This window comes from Macaca nemestrina, chromosome 4 (assembly GCF_043159975.1).
Source record: "Macaca nemestrina isolate mMacNem1 chromosome 4, mMacNem.hap1, whole genome shotgun sequence".
In the NCBI taxonomy this organism is placed as follows: domain Eukaryota; kingdom Metazoa; phylum Chordata; class Mammalia; order Primates; family Cercopithecidae; genus Macaca; species Macaca nemestrina.
In genome coordinates, this window is record NC_092128.1 from 125786386 (window position 1) to 125810562 (window position 24177).

General features: G+C 41.6%; 1 protein-coding gene across 3 annotated transcripts in view; it reads left to right on the forward strand.

The window, feature by feature from the left end:
- LOC105493059 (LanC like glutathione S-transferase 2) overlaps window positions 1-24177 on the forward strand; it is a 70062-nt gene that overhangs the window by 10657 nt on the left and 35228 nt on the right. Inside the window, exons 1-3 of one of the 3 annotated variants that reach the window (XM_011760493.3) lie at window positions 4478-4619; window positions 17158-17275; window positions 23293-23500. In XM_011760493.3, the coding sequence (XP_011758795.1) occupies window positions 17215-17275; window positions 23293-23500 (269 nt within the window). In that variant the 5' untranslated portion in view covers window positions 4478-4619; window positions 17158-17214. Of the gene's footprint in view, window positions 1-4477; window positions 4620-15115; window positions 15143-17157; window positions 17276-23292; window positions 23501-24177 lie in introns of those variants that run through there. The other 2 variants (XM_011760492.3, XM_011760491.3) reach the window with 2 other exon arrangements.

The following is a 24177-nucleotide window of genomic DNA, read 5'->3' on the forward strand; positions in this document are numbered from 1 at the left end:
CTTCAGTTTCTGCATGCATACCATGATGATAATGTTGTTTTAGGATTATCAAGAGGATTAAATTAGGATTATCAAGAGGATTATCAAGAGGATTAAATTAGATTAAGTGTCTCAAATACCCCATTTATTAGGAGTGTAGTAATAATAAAACTATCTTTTTTTTTTTTTTTAATTAAGCTCTCCTGGTGCATTTCAAGTATTACTCATGCCTAAATGTTCAATTTATGCATAACTATTCAAAATATACCTTTATCTTTTTAGGAGTTAGTTATTATGTACATGTTGAACTCTTGTTTTTAGACTTTTCACTCTCCTCTATTTGTAGTTAAGATCATAATTTTTTACAAGTTAATTGTCAATCTTTTTTAAGTTTTCTGTATTTTTATGTATAGCAGTTTTATTTCCTCAAACTAGCACTAAATTTATCATAAAAAATACAGAAGAACACAAGTATTTTAGAAAGAGAATGATTGCATATTCCATATTTTTAAGATGGAATGGCTTGTTTCTTCAGGAATGCCCATGGCTTTCTCCTAAATGCATTTTAAATATCATCTCTGTCCCTCAGCACAGAATGCCCCCCTGCTTTTCATACAGCGAGCTCCTGTCTTTCTGTGACACACCTGTGAGAGGCTTCTTCCTCCAGGGTCTTTCTCAGAGTTGCCCAGGCAGACTCTGTTGCTTGGCCATTCCAAAGCCACTCAAAGGATTAGCTAAGAAAGTTGTATTCTTTTTCCATTGCTGCCATGAATACCACCAATTTTGCAGTTTAAATCAGCACCTATTTATTTATCATCTTTAAAATGAAGTCAGAAGTCCAGGTACAGTCTGGCTCTACTGGCTCCTCTGCTTAGAATTTCATAGGGCCAAAGTCAAGGTGTCTTCAAGGTTGCCTTCTCTCCTGGTCCCTGAGGGTGTATCTGCTTCCCGGCTCGTTGAGGCTGTTGGCCAAATCCAATTCATTGTGGCTGCAGGAGTGTTGCCCACTTCCCTGCTGGCTGGCCTTTGCTCCTCGGTGCCGCCTGAGCCCTGCCCATGCTTTCCACATGGTCCTTCCAGCACCTGCAGATCAAGTCTCTCTCACACTTCACATCTCTCTGATTTCACCTCTGCCCTATATTTCTGACTTCAGTAGGAGAAGGTTCTCTGCTTTTATGGGCTCATGGGATTAGATGAGCGCTGCTTGGATAATCCAGCATCCTCTCCCTGTTTTGTGGTCTGTGACCTGTTTCAGGTTCCAGGACATCTTTGGGGGCCATCCTGCCTACCATAAAGGTTCCTAGTGCTTGTAGTCTGGAGTGGCTGCGTGGGTCCAAACTCCAGTCTGCCCCTTACTGTTGATATCACTTTTGGTAAGTTACTTTACCTCTCTCCTGTGCTTCATAGTTCTCATAGTTCTCATATGTAAATGGGGTTAATAGTTGTAGCTTCACCATAGAGTTTTTATGATAGCAGTGAAGGGCAACAACAGTCTTAGACAGAGTCAATGCATTCCTTTCATGGGGCTCAGGATCCGCCAGACTCCACATGGACAGCCCTGCAAAGCAAGCTCCTCAGCTTTTAGCCCATTGAGGAGCAAGCTTTCAGGGCCTTCTAATCCACACAGTGCCCCACTGATGATACTCCCTAATCAAAGAACGGGTCTCTTGGGTCCACCGGGAAGCCCCCTAACGGACTCACAGTGATTGTCGATGCCTTTCCATCTCGTCTCCACCCTCCTGAATGCCCCAGCTACACACTTGCCTGCCTTTGTGAGCGGGCATCTGGTAACAATCCCAGTAAACTGAATGCCTTACACAAGGGTGAAGTAAGATTGTCTTCAGATATCAGTCTGTATACATTTATATATTTTCTTGAATATACTATATTGCATATTGCTAGTCAGGCATTTATTATATGGAATCATAATTATTTTTACATTTGGCTCATTAGGCGAGGGACATTTTGGGGAGTACCCAATCTTATTCAGCTTTGTGTCCCAGTAACAGTGCCTGGTACATGAAAAGCATTAACTATTTGTTTTTCAAAAGAATAACTAATATTATACTCAAGATTTGCTAATCATCTACATTTTATTTCTTCCTCACCTATTTCAAAGGTATCTGAAAGTTAGAAAAATATATATAGTGCTGGGTATTTTATCATATATGAATTTGTTAATATGCCAATTATGTTTGCTCTGCTTTATGCCGAGATAAAGAAAATTTTATCCTTTATCTTCAGTAACGGTTGTTAGTGTTGATATTATCTAAAATATTTGTAAAATTGTAAAAATTTGTAAAATCTACCTTTTTTTTATATGCAATATAAAATGTAGCTTATGAATATACTGATCTGAACCCTTACCTTCTCTAAAATCTAGAGTTGAGGCAGAGAGGTACAGAATATGTGAATATGTTCTAGCAAATGACAAATTAGGAAATAAATTATTCCCCTCAATTGTTCCTGTGATGTACATTGAAAAAACATCACGAATACAAAGAAAGTTAATTTCTTGAAACGTTTTTCAAGAATATAACTGGTGTAATTTGTATGCTTCAGTATCACCCAGTGTCTGTCTGCCATCTGTTTATCTTTCCCTTCCTCTTTCTCTCTCCTTCCCCTATTCTCCCTTCCCCCTCCTCTTCTGTCTCTTCTTCCCACCCTACCCTCCCCAGGAAAAAAGCTTTTTTATTTGATTCTAAGATTTATTACCATGAAAACATGTGAGGAAGAGAAATAAATCTTGCCATAAATGTGCGTTGTGCGTCATTTGGAATAATAGATGCAGTGACACCTCACAAGGCGTTTTACAACCAGTGATTAATATCTACTCCAATATATTTCTGCTTTATAATACACTTGGGCATTCTTGTTTGGGAAAATTGTCTACCCACCATGTAGGAAAAGAACATTTTCTTCCCAATTGCAGTGTAATTGCTAAAAATCAATTTCAGAGTCAAGAGGTAAAACCTCCAAAGTTCTTTAACTGCTCCTGCTGTTTCTGGGCTATGTGGCAGGTACATATTTCTATTCATATAGTATGAATGAGTGAAGGCTGTAAGTCCTGCATATCCAAAGGTAAAATGTAAATATAGAATCAAGCAAAAAATTTCACAATAAGCAGAGAATGCGCAGCCCAGGAACTTTAGAAGTAGACAGTCTAGTCAGAGTTTCAAGAGCTTTGTCTCTCATTGTCATGAGACCTCAAGTAAGCCTCGGTTTTCTTACCTAAAAAATGGAATGATGTGAAGATTATTTGGAATATGTAAAGCACTTAGTGCCAAGTACATAGTAAGTGCTCAATAATTGTTAGTTATCTTTATAATACCATTATTGCCAGGTGCAATGGCTCACTCCTGTAATCCTAGCACTTTGAGAGGCCAAGGTGGGTGGATCACTTGAGGCCGGGAGTTCAAGACCATCCTGCCCAACATGGGGAAACCCTGTCCCTACTGAAAATACAAAAATTAGCCGAATGTGCTGGTGCATGCCTATAATCCTAGCTACCAGGAGGCTGAGGCACAAGAATCACTTGAACCCAGGAGGTAGGAGGTTGCAGTGAGCTGAGATCGCGCCACTGCACTCTAGCCTGGGTGACAGAGTGAGACTCAGCCTCAAAAAAAGAAAGGAAAAAAGAAGTGTGTGCGCATATATATATATTCACATGTGTATATGTGTGTGTGTGTGTGTATATAAATAAAATACCATTATTAAATGAGACAAACCAGTTAAAATTTCTCCTGGTACAGTAATCTCCATCAAATGTGAATAGAATTAGAGCATAATAAATGTTTTTTGTACATGAGAATTTTGTTCCAGTATAAACAAATTAGAAGCCTCTTTTATGAGAAATAGGAAAAGGGGAACCAGAAAAAGTACCTTATGGCAAAGGGCAGAGAAATTAATGGTTTTTGCAATGAAATTTTGGCAAATATTAAAGGGAATTGGAGAAAGCAATCATAAGTCTTAAAAATATACTCCAGTAGCATTTATGAGGAGTGAAGGGTTAGTAGTATATGCTTTGGAATTAGGTTATCATGATAGAGCTAAGACTGCATATGAGTGTGCATTAGGCCTGGAAAATTCAACTTAGAGGTACTTTAATCAGCAGGCAGAAGGGGAGAAAAGTTAGGGGAGTTCTTTCTTTTTTATCATGAAAAATAAGAACCTCCCAGGACCTCCTAGAAGACTTTCATTTAGGTCTCATTGGTCAGAACTGTGTCATGTGGCCACCCTTGTGCATAACAGGGCCTGGAAAATCAAGCGTCTCTTCTGGGGCTGGATGCCCTGCTGTTCTGAATATAATCAGATTTCTGTTAACAGGCAGGAAGGGTATGGGGACTAGATATGGGCCAGGAACTATCTTATGGGTTCTGCTACCGCAGTTATTAAAGAGGTATCCCCATTTATTCCTTCTTATGCAAATGATTCTGCATCTCTTTGATTACAGTAGAAACCAAAGGTCAAGACACAGGAGGTGTAAGTTACTAACCTGGAGTCAAAAAGTTTTTAAGAAGTTGGATGGAAAACCATACGATTACTCTTTTTGGTGCATTCATTAACAGAAGCAAAGTTAAATACATTTACAAAAACATCACCAAAACCATAGGGAATGGCAAATCCAGAAAGCATTGCTAGTAAGTAAAGATTGTTAAGTGCATGTGTTTGTCTAGTTAACTCATAATATCACCTTTAAAGTGGGTGAAATATTGATACTGTGTTTTTTGGTGTGCCATCTTTATCAAATTTATTTAGGTGAGCATAATTATAAAGATTTTCATGAAGCTCTCCTTGGCCTTAGATTTCTAACTCAGCTTTCACTATAAGGGAAGGTATTTTACCACCATGGATGAGTAGAAATTATTGTAATTTACTTATTACTTTGAATAACATTTAATGAAAAGATACAATTTTGAAAGCTAATGCTATATTTTAGTCACTTAATAGAATTTGTTGTCTTGCCTACCTATTTTAGTCTTTGGCAACTAATAAATATAATGTCAAAGGGGAAAGTCGTATTCAGTACCTATATTATAGCAAAAATATATACTTGTAATTATGCATGTTTAAATCCTCTTGGGCACAATTGGTTAGTCTCAAAATAGATTTTCCCATCTCTGAATGCTCAGCTATTACTTTCAGTGACTTAAAAATGTGGACACGGAGGCCGGGCGCGGTGGCTCAAGCCTGTAATCCCAGCACTTTGGGAGGCCGAGACGGGCGGATCACGAGGTCAGGAGATCGAGACCATCCTGGCTAACACGGTGAAACCCCGTCTCTACTAAAAAATACAAAAAACTAGCCGGGCGCGGTGGCGGGCGCCTGTAGTCCCAGCTACTCGGGAGGCGGAGGCAGGAGAATGGCGTGAACCCGGGAGGCGGAGCTTGCAGTGAGCTGAGATCCGGCCACTGCACTCCAGCCTGGGCGGCAGAGCGAGACTCCGTCTCAAAAAAAAAAAAAAAAAAAAAAAAAATGTGGACACGGATGGGGGTTTTATGGTATATAATATGCAGCTGGAGTGTAACAAAAGAAAGTATGTATACTGGGGTGTTTTTTTTAACTTAAAAAGTGTTTTAGGGGATTTATACTTTAATGATGGGCTAAGACCCTGCCGGAGGATGCCCTGTATAAAACAAGTATAAGACTGGGATATAATATAAAAAGCAGCTGCTCAAAGGCACTGGAGAATAAGCAGACCACAGTGTAATTGCCTTTTTGTATTATGTCCAGGTTCTATAGAATATGTTACAGTGCATGATTGGAGGAGGAGGGAGGTTCTATAGAGTATGTTACAGTACATGATTGGAGGAGTGAATTTCTTTTTTTGTTTTTTTTTTTTGAGATGGTGTTTCACTCTTTTTTGCCCAGGTTGGAGTGCAGTGGCGCCATCTTGGCTCACTGCAACCTCTGCCTTCCGGGTGCAAGTGATTCTTCTGCCTCAGCTTCCTGAGTAGCTGGGATTACAGGTGTGTGCCACCATGCCCGGCTAATTTTGTATTTTTAGTAGAGATGGGGTTTCACCATGTTGGCCAGGCTGTTCCTGAACTCCTGAGCTCAGGTGATCCACCCACCTCGGACTCCCAAAGTGCTGAGATTACAGGCATGAGCCACCATGCCCTGGCGGAAGAGTGAATTTCTATAGGGCATGTTTTTGTTTTGTTTTGTTTTGATTTGATTTTTGTTTTTTGTTTTTAGACGGAGTCTCACTCTGTCGCCCAGGCTGGAGTGCAGTGGCTGGATCTCGGCTCACTGCAAGCTCCGCCTCCTGGGTTCACGCCATTCTCCTGCCTCAGCCTCCTGAGTAGCTGGGACTACAGGCGCCTGCCACTACGCCCGGCTAATTTTGTTTTTGTATTTTTAATAGAGACAGGGTTTCACTGTGTTAGCCAGGATGGTCTCGATCTCCTGACCTCGTGATCCGTCCGCCTCGGCCTCCCTAAGTGCTGGGATTACAGGTGTGAGCCACCATGCCTGACCTCTATAGGTTATATTATAGTGCATTCCCTGTGAAAGAAATTTCTGTGTCCATGTCTTTTATCCTGGAGCCAAGTTTCATTTACGTGGTGCACTCAGTGGTGGCAGGGTGTGCCTGTGGGAAAAACACATTTTGAGGGAACCAGAAATCTAAGATGGGATAACTGGCTGATAAGATAATGGGGAAAGGGAATGAGCCAGAGGAGGGATCCCAAAATCTTGTCTGTGTATATATCCAATCAAATTCTGAACAACCCATGTCTGGAACAGACACAAAGAAGCTTAGCTAAAGACTAAAGCTAAGAATTGAGAGGAGAGCTGCTGCCCCAGAAACATAATTTGCAATTCAATACAAGCAAGAAAACAGTGTACAAATTAATATTCCAGATGCAGGGCAAAGTTACCTGCTCTCTGTAGAACCAGGATCGTAGTGTAAGAGAGAAAAATTGTTTTTCCTCTTACCCCTCGGAGTTCTTAGCTGGGACAGACCCCTGTAATAAAAGACAAATTAAGAAGAGAAAAACAAATGAGTGTTTTAATGTGTGTATTTCATATGCACGTAGGACGTACCCAGGGAATGAGTGAATCTCACAGAGATGGCTTAGAAACCCAGCTTATATCTCATCTTCAGCGAAGAGCAGTGCGTTTTTAGAGCAGTGACAAGACAAAGGACAGGGACTTTTAGTGTCTGGGATGCAAATCATAGAATGGCAAACAAATGGGGTTTGTAATGTAGAATTCTGTGGTGCCTTCTTCAGGCTGATGCCTTCCAAAGATTTCTTCCCTGGTTGGGAGCGAAGGAGGGACACAGTTTTTAAGTCCTGCTTTTAGGCAGGTGGGGGAGGGGAGAGAGCTATTCTGATGTCTACTTCTCAGTTGTCTTCAACTCAAATTCATCCTTATGTCAAAAATGCATGATTTCGAGGTGGCATATTCTGCTTTTCTACATAAAAGACACATTTTCAAAAGAAAAGAACATTAACTGGGTCCAATCCTGAAAAGAACCAGGTTGTGAAACTAGTATGCAACGATTTTAAACTGACTACTGTAACTCTCCTCCATGAAATAAAACAAAATATGCTTTCAATTCATGAAAAATGAGGAAATCTCAGTAGGGAAGTAAAAACCATTAAAAAAGAGTCTCATGGGTATTTTAGAACTGATAAATACAGTGTATGACAGTTAAAAGTTACTGCATGGCCTTAGCAGGGGAATGAGAAGACTGTCAGTGCCCTGTGAGTTCTGCTTGCCCGCTGCCCACACAGAGCTGCCTTATCAAGACGGGAATCACAACGCAAAGTGTAATTCACACAAAGCCAGCTGAACTGGTGACCGGAGTTTTTTACTCAAGCCAGTCTCCCTGAAAACCTGGACTGGGGTTTTTAAAGGATAATTTGGTGGGTGGGGGCAAGGGAGTGGGAGTGCTGATTGGTCGGATCCTAGATGAAATCTTAGGGGGTCACAGTGGGTTCTTCTTCTTGTCTTCTGTTCCTGGGTGGGATCACAGAACCGGTTGAGCCCGATTACCAGTCTGGATGGCACCAGCTGGTGCATCAGAATGCAGAATGCAGGGTCTGAAAATATATCTTGAGCACCATTCTTAGGTTTTACAGTAGTGATGTTATCCTGAGGAGCAATTGGGGAGGTTTGGAATCTTGTGGCCTCTGGTTCATGACTCCGACACCATAATTTCTAATGTTGTGGCTAATTTGTTAGTTTTACAAAGGCATTCTGGTCCCCAGGCAAGAAGGGAGTTTGTTTTGGGAAAGGGCTGTTATCTTTGTTTCAAAGTTAAACCGTAAATTAAATTCCTCTTGGCCAGCACAGTGGCTGATGCCTGTAATCCCAGCACTTTGGGAGGCCGAGGTGGGCGGATCACTTGAGGTCGGGAATTCCAGACCAGCCTGGCCAACATGGCAAAACCCTGTCTCTACTAAAAATACAAAAAATTAGTGGGACATGGTGGTGATACAGCTCTGATGACTGGAGGAACACCAGGGTCCTTTATTTCTCGCTGATTTAGATAAAATGACACGGACACATGTGGAGTGGTTTTAAGGAGTAGAGAGTTTAATAGGCAAGAAAGAAGGAAGACGCTCTTCCTTACAGAGACAGAGGGAGGGGGGCTGCAAGCAGAGAGAGGAAACCCCATGTGTGGTGGGTGAGGAGGAATGGTCAGTTATATTGGGAGGCTAAAGGAGGCAGTGTCTGATTTACTTAGGGCCCAGGGGATTGATTTGACTAGGTATGTCATTCACGTAGCCCTCGAAATAATTGACCCTCCCATCCTAGCATTTTAATATGCAGTGTGAGCCACTATGATGTCCTGCACAGGTGGAGATACCTGGGAGTGGCCAGGTTGGGCAGACCTAGTTTTAATCCACGTTATCATATCAATACTTGCCAGCCTGGCCCTTCAAGCTGTTTTTCTGCTAGAAAAGAAACGTTTCTGGAGTTGCTTTTATTACAAGAAAAAAAAACTTTACCAAGGACCTTTTATGCTCTCTATCTGCCTAAAATAATTTCTTTCTTTTTTTTTTTTTTTTTTTTTTTTTGAGACGGAGTCTTACTCTGTCACCCAGGCTGGAGTGCAGTGGCGCAATCACGGCTCATTGCAACCTCTGCCTCCTGGGTTCCCACCATTCTCCTGCCTCAGCCTCCTGAGTAGCTGGGACTACAGGCACCCACCACCACGCCCAGCTACTTTTTGTATTTTTAGTAGAGACGGGGTTTCACCATGTTGGCCAGCGTGGTCTCGATCTCTTGACCTCCTGATCCGCCCACCTCGGCCTCCCAAAGTGCTGGGATTACAGGCATGAGCCACCGTGCCCAGCCTAATAATTTCTTAATAACTCCTATAATAGTGGCACATGCCTGTAATTCCAGCTACTGGGGAGGCTGAGGCAGGAGAATCACTTGAACCTGGGAGGCAGAGTTTACAGTGAGCCCAGATAGTGCCATTGCACTCTGTCCTGGGCAAGAGAGTGAGACTCCATCTCTCTCTCTCTCTCTCTCTCTCTCTCTATATATATATATATATATATGTGTGTGTGTGTGTGTGTGTATACACATATATAAAATAAAATAAATTCCTCTCAAAGTTAGTTCAGCCAACACCCAGGAATGAACAAGGACAGCTTGGAGGTTAGAAGCAAGATAGAGTCTCTTAGGTCAGATCTCTTTCACTGTCATGATTTTCTCACTGTTACAATTTTTGCAGGGGGTGGTTTCAAGACAGAGGAAAGAGAATTAGTAATTTGTAAACTTGAAAATAGATCAATAGAAATTATCCAGTGTGCAAAATAGAAAAAAAAAGAATGAAGGGAAAAAGAAAGGCAGAGTTTTACGGACCTGTTAAATTACATCAAACCGTCCAGCTGTTGGTAATTGGAATCGTAGAAGGGAAGCAGAGGAAGAGTGGGACAGAAAAAGTATTTGAAGAAATAATGGTTTAGGATTTTACACATTCAATGAAAGATAGAAATTTGTAGATGTAGGATGCGCCTCAAAACACCGAGAGGAATAAACACAAAGAAGGCCAAATCAAGACAAAGGTAAAGAGCACATCTTGATAGGAGCAGAGGAAAACAACACATTATATACAGGGAATTTCACTGACGGCTGATTTCTCATTAGAAATCATGGAGACAGGCCGGGCGCGGTGGCTCAAGCCTGTAATCCCAGCACTTTGGGAGGCCGAGACGGGCGGATCACTAGGTCAGGAGATCGAGACCATCCTAGCTAACACGGCGAAACCCCGTCTCTACTAAAAACACAAAAAATTAGCCGGGCGAGGTGGCGGCGCCTGTGGTCCCAGCTACTCGGGAGGCTGAGGCAGGAGAATGGCGGGAACCCGGGAGGCGGAGCTTGCAGTGAGCTGAGATCTGGCCACTGCACTCCAGCCTGGGTGACAGAGCGAGACTCCGTCTCAAAAAAAAAAAAAAAAAAAAAAAAAAAAAAGAAATCATGGAGACAGAGGAGAATGAAATAACATGAAAGTCCTGAAAGAAACCATTATCCAGAATTTTTTTTTTTCAGTGAAAATATCCTTCAAGAATGAAGGCAAATTAAGACATTTTAAGATTAAAACACTTACCACCATCACCACCACCACGTAAAATAGTTTGTTACGGCAGGCTGGGCACGATGACTCACGCCTGTAATCCCAGCACTTTGCGGGGCAGAGGTGGGAGGATTTCTTGAACCGAGGAGTTTGAGACCAGCCTGGGCACTATAGCAAAACCCTGTCTCTACAAAAAATACAAAACTTAGCCAGGCGTAATGGTGCACACCTGTAGTCCCAGTTACTTGGGAGGCTGAGGCAGGAGAATCGCTTGACCCTGTGAGGCAGAGGTTGCAGTGAGCCAGGATCATGCCATTGCACTCCAGCCTGGGTGACAGGAGTGAAACCCCATCTGAAAAAAAAGCAACAGAGGTGATACCTGATGGAAACTGTCATGGGTGAGTGGCGACTGTCTGGGCTGGTGGTGTGGGGGTGCAAGAATTTACCAAGACAGTTGTGAGTACAGAAAGGCAGATTTATTAGAGAAAGAAGGAAAAGATGTTGCAAGGAGGCAACAGGCAGGCCAGTGGAAGAGAAGCTGACTGTAAGGAAACAAAGACTTGCTGGAGATTGAATTTATAGAATGGTGCTGTGATGTGTGCTGGAGAGCTTTGTGCAGTACCAATAACACCAAGGCTGCAGTGAGCTAACTTGTAGGTGTCTGGTCATAAGTTGGGCACAGGAGGGCTACATGTTCTGGACCCTGAAGAAAAACAGACTTTAGCTTATCTGGTTCTTTTTGCTTCCCACTGCTCCCACCAGTGTCTGATTTCTTTTCCCCAACTAGGACTCCACATTTCCCCCACGACAGAGCAACAATGACAGGTCTTTGGCATGTGGGTGAAGGTATCATCTTCCAACTGCTTCCTGCTGACCAGGTCATAGAGCTGGCCCTACCTAGGATTGTTAGTTGGTCGAGAAGTTATGCGGGTTATTGTTTTGGGTTGTGGAACGTGGGATATTGGACCTTGCTGGAGGAAGGGACTTGTTAGAGAGGGGGATTATGTTAGGGTGAAACTGGTGTTCATCTGAATCCCAGGGAAATTCGTAAAGGTAGCAGGCATTATTGGGGAGAGATTGCTATGCCATTTGCAGCATCATTTGAAGGTGAAACTCATGAACTCTAGAAGATAAAAGTTTGGGTACTTTTTAAAACCAGTTACCAAAAAGGCAAAGAAAAACCTTTTACAGTGTGACTTTTCTGATGGGTGTCCATTTAGTTAACCTGGAAGTTAACCTTGATGAAAACATGTTTGAATTTAATTAGACATAGGAAGAGTGTGTTTAGGGTTAGGAGGCTATGAGTATAGCCTGGGAACACATGACTCATAGGAACAGTGTGAGACATTTTTTATTACTTTGAGAATTTAGATAAATATCAAGAAAATCCAGGAGTACAGAATTAAATTATGTTAGAGGAAAACATTGGTTAATGTTGACCTTCAAGATGAAACATTTTAGCGTTAGGCCACAATAACAGAACTGGAAGAAAAAGTTACAGAAGCTGACAAAGACTGCAGAAGAGAGTTACTATCCTACGCCTCCTCCAGGGGAGAAAAAGCTGAATGCAGTGGAACACAGCAAACTGGGACGCAGCAAACGTTGAACTTCTGAGATATGCTTCTGAGGATTTTTTTTTTTTTAAAGAAACTTTTATAAAATTCTGAGTAAAACTTTGTGCAGTTTTATTAAGAGCAGAGTAACACCTTAAAAAAACCTTGTTTTGACATAGAGAATTAATGTTAGAAAGACTATACTAAATAATTTTTTCAAATTATACCAACTTAATTACATGCAAATTTCCTTTCATAAATTCTCCTTCATTAACCTTTTCATGACTTACACAGACCATTTACGACATATTGGACTTTGACTTGTTCTAAACATCCTTTTTATAACCTTACTTTAAGATAGTAATTTATCATACAAGATTTTTTCTTCTATAAAATTTCTTTTTATACCCTTCCTTACTAAAAATACCTCTTTTCCTTTTCTTTTTAACTTTAAATGAGTTTTCAGTGTTTACATATTAGTGACACCATAAATAATGAGTCTTAGCACCAGCAACTTAGTAACAGCAGATTTAAAGTAGTTAGGAAAGAAGAGAGGAAGAGAGCTTTAGAAGACTTTACATAACTCTACATTGCAGGTTAACCATTTGAGCTCAGAATTTCTCTTGTAGCTTGCCCATTAGTTTAAAATGTTCACAAAAATGGGCCATAATATGTAATCAGCTGGAGTTTTAAAGAAAATGACAAAATCAGGGGTTAGGATGTTAGAGACTTTTTCCATTTTAAGGTTGGACTGCTGGATTGAACAGAAAAAGAGGAAAAGAGAAGAAAGGAATGGGCTGGGCACTGTGGTTCATATTTGTAATCCTAGCACTTTGGGAGGCAGAGGCAGGTGGATCACTTGAGGCCATGAGTTTGAGACCAGGCTGGCAAACATGGTAAAATCCTGTCTCTACTAAAAATACAAAAATTAGCTAGGTGTGGTGGTACATGCCTGTAATCCCAGCTACTAGGGAGGCTGAGGCACGAGAATAGCTTGAACCCTGGAGGCAGAGGCTGCAGTGAGGCAGAGGCTGCAGTGAGCCAAGATGGTGCCACTGCATTCCAGCCTGGGCAAGAGAGAGAGACTGTGTTTAAAAAAAAAAAAAAAAAAGGAATGGAGAGGAGTTAAGCTTTACAGGAGGGCTTGTGAGCCAGCCAGTTATTGCAAGGTGTGGGGCCAGCCCCTTTACTACTTTGGTTTATCCTTTATCTCCATCAGTCAGGGAGAGCCTTGACACCCTGGACCTACATGGTATGAGACGAATTTTTCCCACCTTCTCAAGTCACCACTTAAGGTGAGCTATTTTCAACTGGAGCAGGGAGCCCCTTCAGCTCAAGACTTTCAGGGGCTGGAATTCCGTCCTGGGAGCCCTTTGGTCCTCAGGCCTCATTTCCAGTGGCTGAGCTTCTGACAGAAGTCAGGGGCCCCAAACGGAGGGACCAGCTGGAGCTGGGGCAGAAGAACATAAATTGTGAAGATTTCATGGATATTTATCAGTTCCCAAATAATACTCTTATAATTTCTTATGCCTGTCTTTAATCTCTTAATCCTGTTATCTTCATAAGCTGAGAATGTACGTCACCTCAGGACCACTATTGTACAAATTGATTGTAAAATGTGTATTTGAACAATATGAAATCAGTGCCCCTTGAAAAAGAACAGAATAATAGCAATTTTCAGGGAACAAGGGAAGACAACCATAAGGTCTGACTGCCTGCAGGGTCGGGCAGAATAGAGCCATATTTTTCCTCTTTCCTCTTGCTGAGAGCCTATAAACGGACATGCAAATAGGGAAGATATCACTGAATTCTTTTCCTAGCAAGGAATATTAATAATTAAGACCTTCATCTATAAACGGCCGCTCTGGGAGTGTCTGTCGTATGTGGTTGAGATAAGGACTGAAATATGCCCTGGTCTCCTGCAGTACCCTCAGGCTTATCAGGTGGGAGAAAAAAACCTCACCCTGGTGAATTTGAGGTCAGACCAGTACTCTGCTCTCAAACCCTGTTTTCTGTTGTTTAAGATGTTTATCAAGATAATACGTGCACAACTGAACATAGACCCTTCTCAGGAGTTTTTGATTTCGCCCTTTGCCTTGTGATCTTTGCTTTGCCCTTTGCCTTATGAAGGGCCTCAGAAGCATGTGATCTTTGTTCTCCTTTTTTGCCCTTTGAAGCATGTGATCTTTGTTACCTACTCCCTGTTCGTCCACCCCCTCCCCTTTTGAAGTCCTTAATAAAAACCTGCTGTTTTTGCAGCTCAGGTGGGCATCACAGTCCTACAGATATGTGATGTCATCCCCGGAGGCCCAGCTGTAAAATTCCTCTCTTTGTACTCTTTCTCTTTATTTCTCAGACTGGCCAACACTTAGGGAAAATAGAACCTACATTGAAATATTGGGGGTGGGTTCCCCTGATAGCAGAGGGCACAAGTTGGGTGGGGCTTTTCCCATGTATCTCACTGGGGGCAGTTTGCCTTGGGGTAGCTTGGCCGTCTCCACTGGTAGCAGTCATTTGGAGGAGTATCCTTAGGGAAACCTGGAGGGGGCTGGGGGCTTTACAACAGCCAACAGTTGAGCCTGCCTCTGCCTCTGCCTCTTGTTTCTGTTTTTCTTTGTCTTTCTTTTCTATTCTTTCTCTCTTTCTTTTTTTTTTTTTTTTTTTTTTTTTTCGCCTTGTCCTCCTTATTCTGCTTTTGCTTATAAAAGACTAAGGAAGCAAATTTTATGTTTTTCTGCATAGGAGCCATGCTGTGTTACACAAGAAAGTTAGATGTTTGTTTTTGAGGATCTGGGGGTTGAATTCGTTCTAGTTTTTAAAAAATACAGCCTAGAGGTGAGTCTGCAGGAACAGATGGGGTTTGTCCCACAGTGGGACTGGAAAAGGTGCCACCCAGGGCTGACTGAACCGCACTTTCTCTTAGGGCATCCTGCCAATGAAGAGGGTTCTGCTCATGTCCGCTGAGGGACTCTAAGACTATCAGGATAAATTAACGAAAACCTAACTGTGTGCTACACATGAGATCGACTTTAAATATCAAGACAAAAGTTGAAAGTGAATGGATGACCAAGTAAGCAAGCAGTGGGCATCTGAAAACTTAGTGACTATGTGTAAAATGTCCCATAAAATAGCTCTTAGGTCGAGCAGGTAAAGAGGGTTTTGATACTTATGTTAATTAATTTTGTCCTGACTATAGCAAAAGGTTTTTGAATCAGGAATTTCTTCCTATTTACCTGACCACAAATAACCAGTGGGCAGTTCCCAAGTCCCAGTTCTTATCTGTGGTACAATGCAGTGCAGGTAGGGTATGATGGCCTTCATTGGCAAAGCCTGTATTGTAGATAAGGAAAGAAGGAAAGTAAATTTTCTGTGCTTTTTATAAAAGGGGAAAAGGCAATTGTCTCCCCTTCCCTTTCTGAGAGTCTCATTAGCAGCATCTTTCTTTAATCTTTTCAGAATGTACATAAATATCTGTATGGAAAAGATGAGCCCATTGTCTTCAGTTTTACAAGTCAGAAATGTCTCCTGGTTTTGGGGCCTCATGCACTTTGAAATGTAAACACGCACATCCAGGGTTGAGGAAACCTCTCTGGGGTTCACTCTCTGCACACCTTAGTTCCTAAGGTTTACTTTTAGTCCAGAATACCAAATTTCAGTAGAATTTGCCCTCAAAGCCTTAATTGTGCAGAACCCACAAGTATTTTCTTTACAATCTCACAGAAGGACATTTCATTATGAAAATGAGTCAGTTTGTCAGGAAGACATACTAGTCATTAATTTGTCTATGCCTAATAACAGAACTTCAAAATGTATGAAAGCAAAAAGAGAGAGAGAGTTAAAGGGAGAAATAAACAATTCCATGGTCATAATGGGAGGTTTCTGACTAATTGATAGAGCAAGTAGATTTTTAAAAATCAGCAGAGGTGGGCCAGGCACGGTGGCTCATTCCTATAATCCCAGCACTTTGGGAGGTGGGTGGATCACTTGAGGTCAGGTGTTTAAGACCAGCCTGGCCAACATGGTAAAACCCCATCTCTACTAAAAATACAAAAATTAGTCGGGTGTGGTGACGGGTGCTTGTAATCCCAGCTACTCAGGTGGCCGAGGCAGGAGAATCACTTGAACCCAGGAGGCAGAGATTGCAGTGAGCCAAGATCTTACCATTGCACTCCAGGCTGAGCGACGAGCGAAACTCTGTCTCACCCCATCTCTCCTAAAAATACAAAAATTAGCCAGGCGTGGTGGCAAGCGCCTATAGTCCCAGCTACTTAAGAGGCTGAGGCAGAAGAATCGCTTGAACCCAGGAGGCGGAGGTTGCAGTGAGCTGAGATCACACCACTGCACTCCAGCCTGAGTGACAGAGCGAAACTGTCGTGCAAAAAAAAAAAAAAAACAGCAAAGGTAGGAAAGATCTTAACAACACTGTCAGCTACATTATTGAAGAATATTGCATATTTCTCTTGGGAAAGACTGCCAGCAGTGAATAAGAATACCTGTTTTGTTTGCTCTTAGTCTTGGGACTTAATTCTTTTTATATAATACTATTTTTTAATCTGATAAATCCATAGTACTTGTTTTTATTTGCATTTCATTAATCACTGAGTGATCGAACTTGTTTTATGTATGCTTATCATTTGTTTTTTCTTTTGTATGAGGATGTTAATAATTTGGGGTCTAGTTATGTATTATGTTTATTATTGATTTATATCTTATATTCCATGTATTTCCCCTTTGTCATTAACTTTTAAACCATCTTTCTTTTGTTCTTTATCTTACAGAAGTTGAAATGTTTGTGTAGTTAAATCCATCCATTTTTTTCTTTTCTGTTTTTTTTTAAATTCTTTGATTTCTGCTAGTTGTTTTTTGTGATTCTACTTATGAGTTATAGTCTAAATAGGGTATTATCTCATTATAAAAAACGTAACCTTATAAAAACCAAGATGGACTCCAACCAACGATACACTGAGATGGTCCAAGGAAAGTAACTGCTGTCTGTTATATTTGTACAATTTAGACTTTAAAGTGTTTATCACAACATTGTCCCATTCTTGTGCAGTTAAAGTTATCTCTTCTTTTGGATCTCAGATCATTCATAATTTAATAAGACGGATCCAGACCAAAATTAAAGATCTTCTGCAGCAAATGGAAGAAGGGCTGAAGACAGCTGATCCCCATGACTGCTCTGCTTATACTGGCTGGACAGGTGAGACTGATACATTTTATTCTTAGATTATGAGATGTAAGACTTGACTTTGAAATTTTCTTCTCTTTTAAAATGGTAAAGATTTGGCCAGGCACAGTGGCTGGTGCCTGTAATCTCAGAACTTTGGGAAGCCGAGGCAGGTGGATCACCTGAGGTCAGGAGTTCGAGACTAGCTTGACCAACATGGTGAAACCCCGTCTCTACTAAAAATACAAAAATTAGCCGGGTGTGGTGTCGGGCGCCTGTAATCCCAGCTACTTGGGAGGCTGAGGCAGGAGAATTGCTTGAACCCGGGAAGCGGAGGTTGCAGTGAGCCAAGATCGTGCCAGTGCACTCTAGCCTGGGCCACAGAGTGAGACTCCGTCTCAAAAACAAAAGAAAATAAAATTATAAAGATTTTATACTTTTTTTTTTTTTTTGAGACAGAGTCTCGCTCTGTTGCCCGGGCTAGAGTACAGTGGTACAATCACAGCTCTCTTCAGCCTTGACCTCCTGGGCTCAAACTATCCTCCTGCCTCAGCCTCCCATGTAGCTGGGACCACAGGCACGTGCCACCACACCTGGCTAATTTTTTTATTATTTTGTAAAGACAGAGTCTCACTATGTTGCCGAGGCTGGTCTCAAATTCCTGGGCTCAAGTGACCCTCCTGCCTCAGCCTCCCAAAGTGCTGGGATTACAGGTGTGAGCCACCATGCTTGGCTGATTTTATACCTTTTAATTGAAGTCTTGCTCTATGTCTTCAATGATGAGATGATTTGGAATTTTATTTCTAAAGAAATGCTTTCTCCCTGAAATTTGAACTTTAATATCTAGTGTGTCTTTTTTTAATAACATCATTTATTTAACCTAATATATAGCTGTCTATGAAAATGTGTAATTATTAAGAGCAAACTTGCCCTAGGGTCGGTTTTAAAGGATTCTTTGCTGCTCTGGTCATTGTGACAGGCTGTGGTGAGTGGTCTCTCTGTTCTGTGATATAAACTATCTACCCTACTGCCTGTACTTATTTGACTCATTTGTGCACATAAATGTTTTATTTTTATTTTAATGATAACAGTTAAACAACCAATAATATACTTCACATCAAAAAATGTAATTAAAAAATTAACTTGCCTTAACTAATCTTTGCATTCTTGTTATTTTACCCGGTATTCAGAACATTCTAATAATTATTTAGGGAATACAAAGAATATGAAGGATATAAAAGATGACCTTGTTCTCAGGGATTAGACTGAAGTCTGACTAAATTCCTAATGACAATTTATATACACATTTAGAGTGATTTCTTGCTGAATTCTTATAGCTTAATTAATAAACAGCATAGGCCAGCTGCAGTGGCTCAAGCCTGTAATCCAAAGCACTTTGGGAGACCAAAGATGGCAGATCACTTGAGGTCAGGAGTTTGAGACTAGCCTGGGCAACATGGCAAAAGCTGTCTCTACTAAAAATACAAAAATTAGCTGGGCGTGGTGGCATGTGCCTATAGTCCCAGCTATTGGGAAGGCTGAAGCAGTAGAATTGTTTGAGCACAGAGGTGGAGGTTGTAGTGAGCTGAGATCACATCATTACACATCTGGGCAATAGGAGTGAGACCCTGTCTCAAAAAGAAAGAAACAAACAAACAAAAAACCAAAAAAAAAAAAACCCAGCATAGACAGAGGTATACATATTAGAGCCACCATGAACCAAACATGGGGCCCTGATAATATTGTGTTTGTGTTTATATTTACATTCATTTTTATGAACATTGTTTTTGTATTTATATTTGCATTCATTTTTGTGATGCTTATTTGCCTGTTATGCATGCAGCATTTACATAGTGACATTACATATGTCAAACTTCAAACTTATGAACCCAGACAGACATGGAGCCAGTTCACTTACAGGGCCAAAGATGTCTTAAATGTAATAAAATTAGATAATTGTGGTTAACCTGAAGTAAAATACAAAGAATAAGGATATTTTGGAAGGAAAATAGCATAGCTATTAGTCGCACAGGTTTCCCCTAAAAATCTTTTACTTACAACTTTTTTGCTTGTTGAAAAAGGGTTTCTAAACCCCTGATTGTTAGGTTCTAAACTGGCCGTGCATCACAATTACCAAGAGAGCTTTGTAAGAAACTACAGTTCTCAGCCTCCAGCCCAGAACAGTTACATTAGGAACTCTAGAGGTGGGTTCCAGAAATCAGTATTGCTTAAAAAATCCCTAGCTGTTGCTGTCTTTGGGAATCATCATGGAACTATTTTGTTTCAGTGATTTAAATTAATAGGGTTTAGAGGTTCAGGTAGATGTATGGAATCCACCTAGACCCATACCTCCCTAAATTGTGTGTACAATATAAGAAGGCGGCTGGGCACAGTGACAAACACCTGTAATCCCAGCACTTTGGGAGATGGAGGTGGGTGGATGGTTTGAGGCCAGGAGTTTGAGACTAGCCTGGGCAACATAACAAGACCCCATCTCTAAAATTAGCTGGGCACAGTGGTAAACACCCGTAGTCCCAACTACTCAGGAGGCTGAGGCAGGAGGATGGCTCAAGCCCAGGAGGTCGAGGCTGCAGTGAGCCATGAGTGCACTGCTGCACTCCAGCCTGGGTGACAGAGTGAGACCCTGTCTCAACAAAAGAAGAAGAAGAATGAATGAAGCACCCACAACTTATCCCTTTAGCAAAACTTTGAGACAGAAAATACACAAGTCATGTTGGGTAAAAACAAGCAGCATCCAGAATGAGTGTGGAGAGCCATGGTGTGCAGGCGAGAAAGCCCAGGGTCCAGGCATGGCCGAATCACCCCGACCCCACCCACCCTCCCAGAAACAACAAATAGCTATTCCAGGCAGGGTGGGCCACAGCCTCAGTGGGAACTTCTGTGGGCACATCCGAGTGCAAAGTGGGAAGACAGTGCCAGGAGAAGCTGGGAATAAATGTGTGGAAAGTGCACAGGGAATGGGGTTGGAGAGCTGTAGAACAGGCATGGCTTGCAGAGAAGCAGGTTTAGCTTGCAAGGTGGAGCGGCATTCTTGCTGGCCCCCGCTGATGGTGTAGAGAAGGAAGGAAGCAGCAGCAATGGGCACTCCTGATACAAGGAAGGGTTTGAGAGTCAGGAGATCTGGCCACCAGACTCCTCGTGTATTCCATACACTGTTCATCACTTAGCAAGAGGACACCATTGGGATAAAAGTTGGGAAAGCTACCCTAACCATTTTCCCCTTCCAGGGATTTGTCCTATTAATAGTTGATATAGAAAAATTAAATTTTAAGAAAAAAATATAATTATTTTATCCATAATATAAGGAAGAAAAATAAAATAAAAATTTCTCAATGGAGGGAGAAAACCACACCAGGAAGATGTCACTACAAAGTGGAGAAAAATTGGTGGTACTTTCAGCATTCATTTTGTAACTTAGTTAAGCAGTGAGTTCACAACGCAGAGGTAAAGACACTCAGAGCAGAGATGGCTAGACGGTAAGAGCACGTGAAATAAGAATTGACAGACCAAGAAAAGAAATTTAAGGAAAAGATAAAAAATCATTTCAGAAATGAGACCAAAGCGCAAGGAGCCAAAGAAAGAGCTGACCCCACAGAGAGCATGGGGGCAAAGTGTCCTCGTGTCTAGGAAGGGTGTAATAAATGTTTGCTTAATAAATAAGTGACTAAATGAAACTATCAAGGAAAAAATGCAAAGGAAAAGCAAGATAAATTAAAGAGACACTTCAGTTTTCCAGTCTAGCGTTTAAGGAGTTTACAAGTCACCAATGCATCCTAGCAAGTAAAAAGCTTAACAGAGTGAAAACTCAGCAGCTCTTCTTAGCTCCATCAGAGAAGTGAGGTCAAAGGGGCAAACAGCTGCACCAAAAACTGGCGAAACAGGTGAATGCCGAGAACTACAGTTGTGCATCGCTTCACATCATGGATGAGTTCTGAGAAACACATCACTGGGCGGTTTCATTGTGCAGACATCATAGAGGTGCTCACACATACCTAGATTGTGTAGCCAACTACACCTCTATGCTCTATGATATAGCCTGTTGCTCCTAGGCCGCAAAGCTGGACAGCATTGCTGCACTGAATACTGTAGCAATTGTAACACAATGGTGTTTTTGTATCTAAACATAGCTAGATATAGAAAAGGTACTGTAAAAATATGGTATTATGATTATGATCTTATGGGACTGTGCGTATACAGTTTGTTGTTGACCGAAACTTTGATGATGAATTACGGGGGCTAAGTGTGGACCAGCCAGAGAGACTTAAAAACTCGATGGGCACCCAGTCATAGCGGGCTCTCACACTTTTGTGAACTTTACCTCTAGGAGCTCCACCAGATCTTCATGGTGAACATCAGGGAAAACTCCCCTCATGCTTCTTGTAGGTTCAGGGGAAGGCACTCCAGCCTGGGCAACAGAGTGAGACTGTGTCTCAAAAAAAAAAAAAAAAGCAAAATGAAAAATAATAAAAATCAGAGTAGGATATTAGACAAAGACTAGAATATTGAAGAACCTCAACTTAAACATGAAAGAAATGTTTCATTTGGCCTTTTCACCAGCATGTCATGTCTGCCAATACTTGTTCCTATAAAAGACTTTAGTAAATACATATTTATGCTGATTCTTTTTTTTTTTTTAACTTAGCTGTCATATTGTCTTCTCAAACCCAGATATACGAACATGCTTCTTTAAGAAGCCATATAGGCCGTTCTCTGGAGATTCTCGGATTCATTTGAAGATCTGAGTCTGTTCTTTATCCAAAATGGAAAGGTTGGTGGGTGATGAACACACACGCCCTTTGTACTGGTCGCCTTACTCTGTACTGTGTGGCTGCTCCAGAAATGGCGAGTTCACTCACCAGTTGGTTGGTCAGTTGTAGGGTTGTTCACTAAAGAACATTGAAAAACTGGGGAAAATAGGCCGGGCACTGTGGCTTACGCCTGTAATCCCAGCACTTTGGGAGGCTGAGGCCGGCGGATCACGAGGTTAGGAGATTGAGACCATCCTGGCTAACACAGTAAAATCCCATCTCTACTAAAATTACAAAAAACTAGCCGGGCGTGGTGGTGGGCGCCTGTAGTCCCAGCTATTCAGGAGGCTGAGGCGGGAGAATGGCGTGAACCTGGGAGGCGGAGCTTGCAGTGAGCGGAGATCAGGCCACTGTACTCCAGCCTGGGGGACAGAACGAGACTCCGTCTCAGGAAAAAAAAAAAAAAGAAAGAAAAATTGGGAACAATAGGAAAAAAAAGGAAGAAGAGAGTATAAAGTTCAGAAAAGCAATCATTTGGGATAACATAAGAGAAATGATTTTATGAGAAGTAAAAAGAAGAGGATCCATGTTAGGATCTACAAGGAAGAATGAATGCAACTTTGGAATGAATGAAAATTAACTGAGGATGAGTAGGAAGTGATGTATCTTCTCTTGTCTGTGAATAAGAGGTATTACATCACTATGCCAGGACAAGCACCAAGCTAACATGTACAAACTTGGTTTCTGTTCTTTCCTCCCTAATTTCTCTGTCTTGGTTTTGTTTTGTTTATTCATCTTACAGAAATGTATGATATGGGGGCCGGGTGCAGTGGCTCATGCCTGTAATCCCAGCACTTTGGGAGGCCAAGGCGGGCAGATCATGAGGTCAAGAGATTGAGACCATCCTGGCTAACACAGTGAAACCCCGTCTCTACTAAAAGTACAAAAAAATTGGCCAGACGTGGTGGCGGGCACCTGTAGTCCTGGCTACTCAGGAGGCTGAGTCAGGAGAATGGCGTGAACCCGGAAGGCGGAGCTTACAGTGAGCCGAGATTGCACCACTGCACTCCAGCCTGGGTGACAGAGCAAGACTCTGTCTCAAACAAACAAAAAACAAACAAACAAACAAACAAAAGAAATGTATGATATGTATTGTTTTGGTGTCACCCCTTTGGAAACATAGATTTATGTAGAAGGTATTTCATGTAATTACAAATAATGTCCTGAAGATAAAAGGAAAAGATAATAATGCTTTTCTTTTGGGGTGGGAAATTATTCCAGGCATAGCCCTTTTGTACCTGCAGTTGTACCGGGTCACATGTGACCAAACCTACCTGCTCCGATCCCTGGATTATGTAAAAAGAACACTTCGGAATCTGAATGGCCGGAGGGTCACCTTCCTCTGTGGGGATGCCGGGCCTCTGGCTGTTGGAGCTGTGATTTACCACAAACTCAGAAGTGACTGTGAATCCCAGGAATGCATCACAAAGTGAGTTTTAGAGCTGGAAACATTTTCTCCCAATTCCCAGTGAAAGCTCTTGCTGTAGAAAGATTCAAAAGGGAAACTGTTTTTAATTTCATCCATTGCTGTAAACAGATCGTGCCAAACTGTTAATCTTGAGCATAGTGGTGGGATCGTATGCCCTCTTTTTATGCAAGCATGTGTGTGCCTTAATTTTGGGAAAAATAAATATATTTCTTGATTTTAACCATCTTTCCTAAGCAATTTTTAGTTTTCTTCAATGCATGAAAATTAGCTTACATGCTTTAGATTCACCATAATAACTAAACCGATCTTAGGTTCAACCCTTAAGTAACTGATTAGATATGCTAATGATGGAACAATTAGGGAATGTAAGCTTTTATTGCACCTATTGGTTTATAGTCTTTCTTGAAGAAGCAGAAATCACGGCTCATTCCTAGGGTCTGGTAGAGTATCTGGCACGTGCTAGTCAGTTAATGTTTGTTGAAAGACAGGGTGACGCTGGGTATGGCGGCATGCGCTTGTAGTTCCATTAACTTGGGAGGCTGAGGCAGGAGGATCACTTGAGCTCAGGAGTTCAAGGCTGCGGTGAGCCACCATCCTGCCACTGTACACCAGCCTGGGCAACAGAGCAAGACCCTGTCTCTAAAGAAAAAGAAAGAAAAAAATAAAGAGAGAACGAC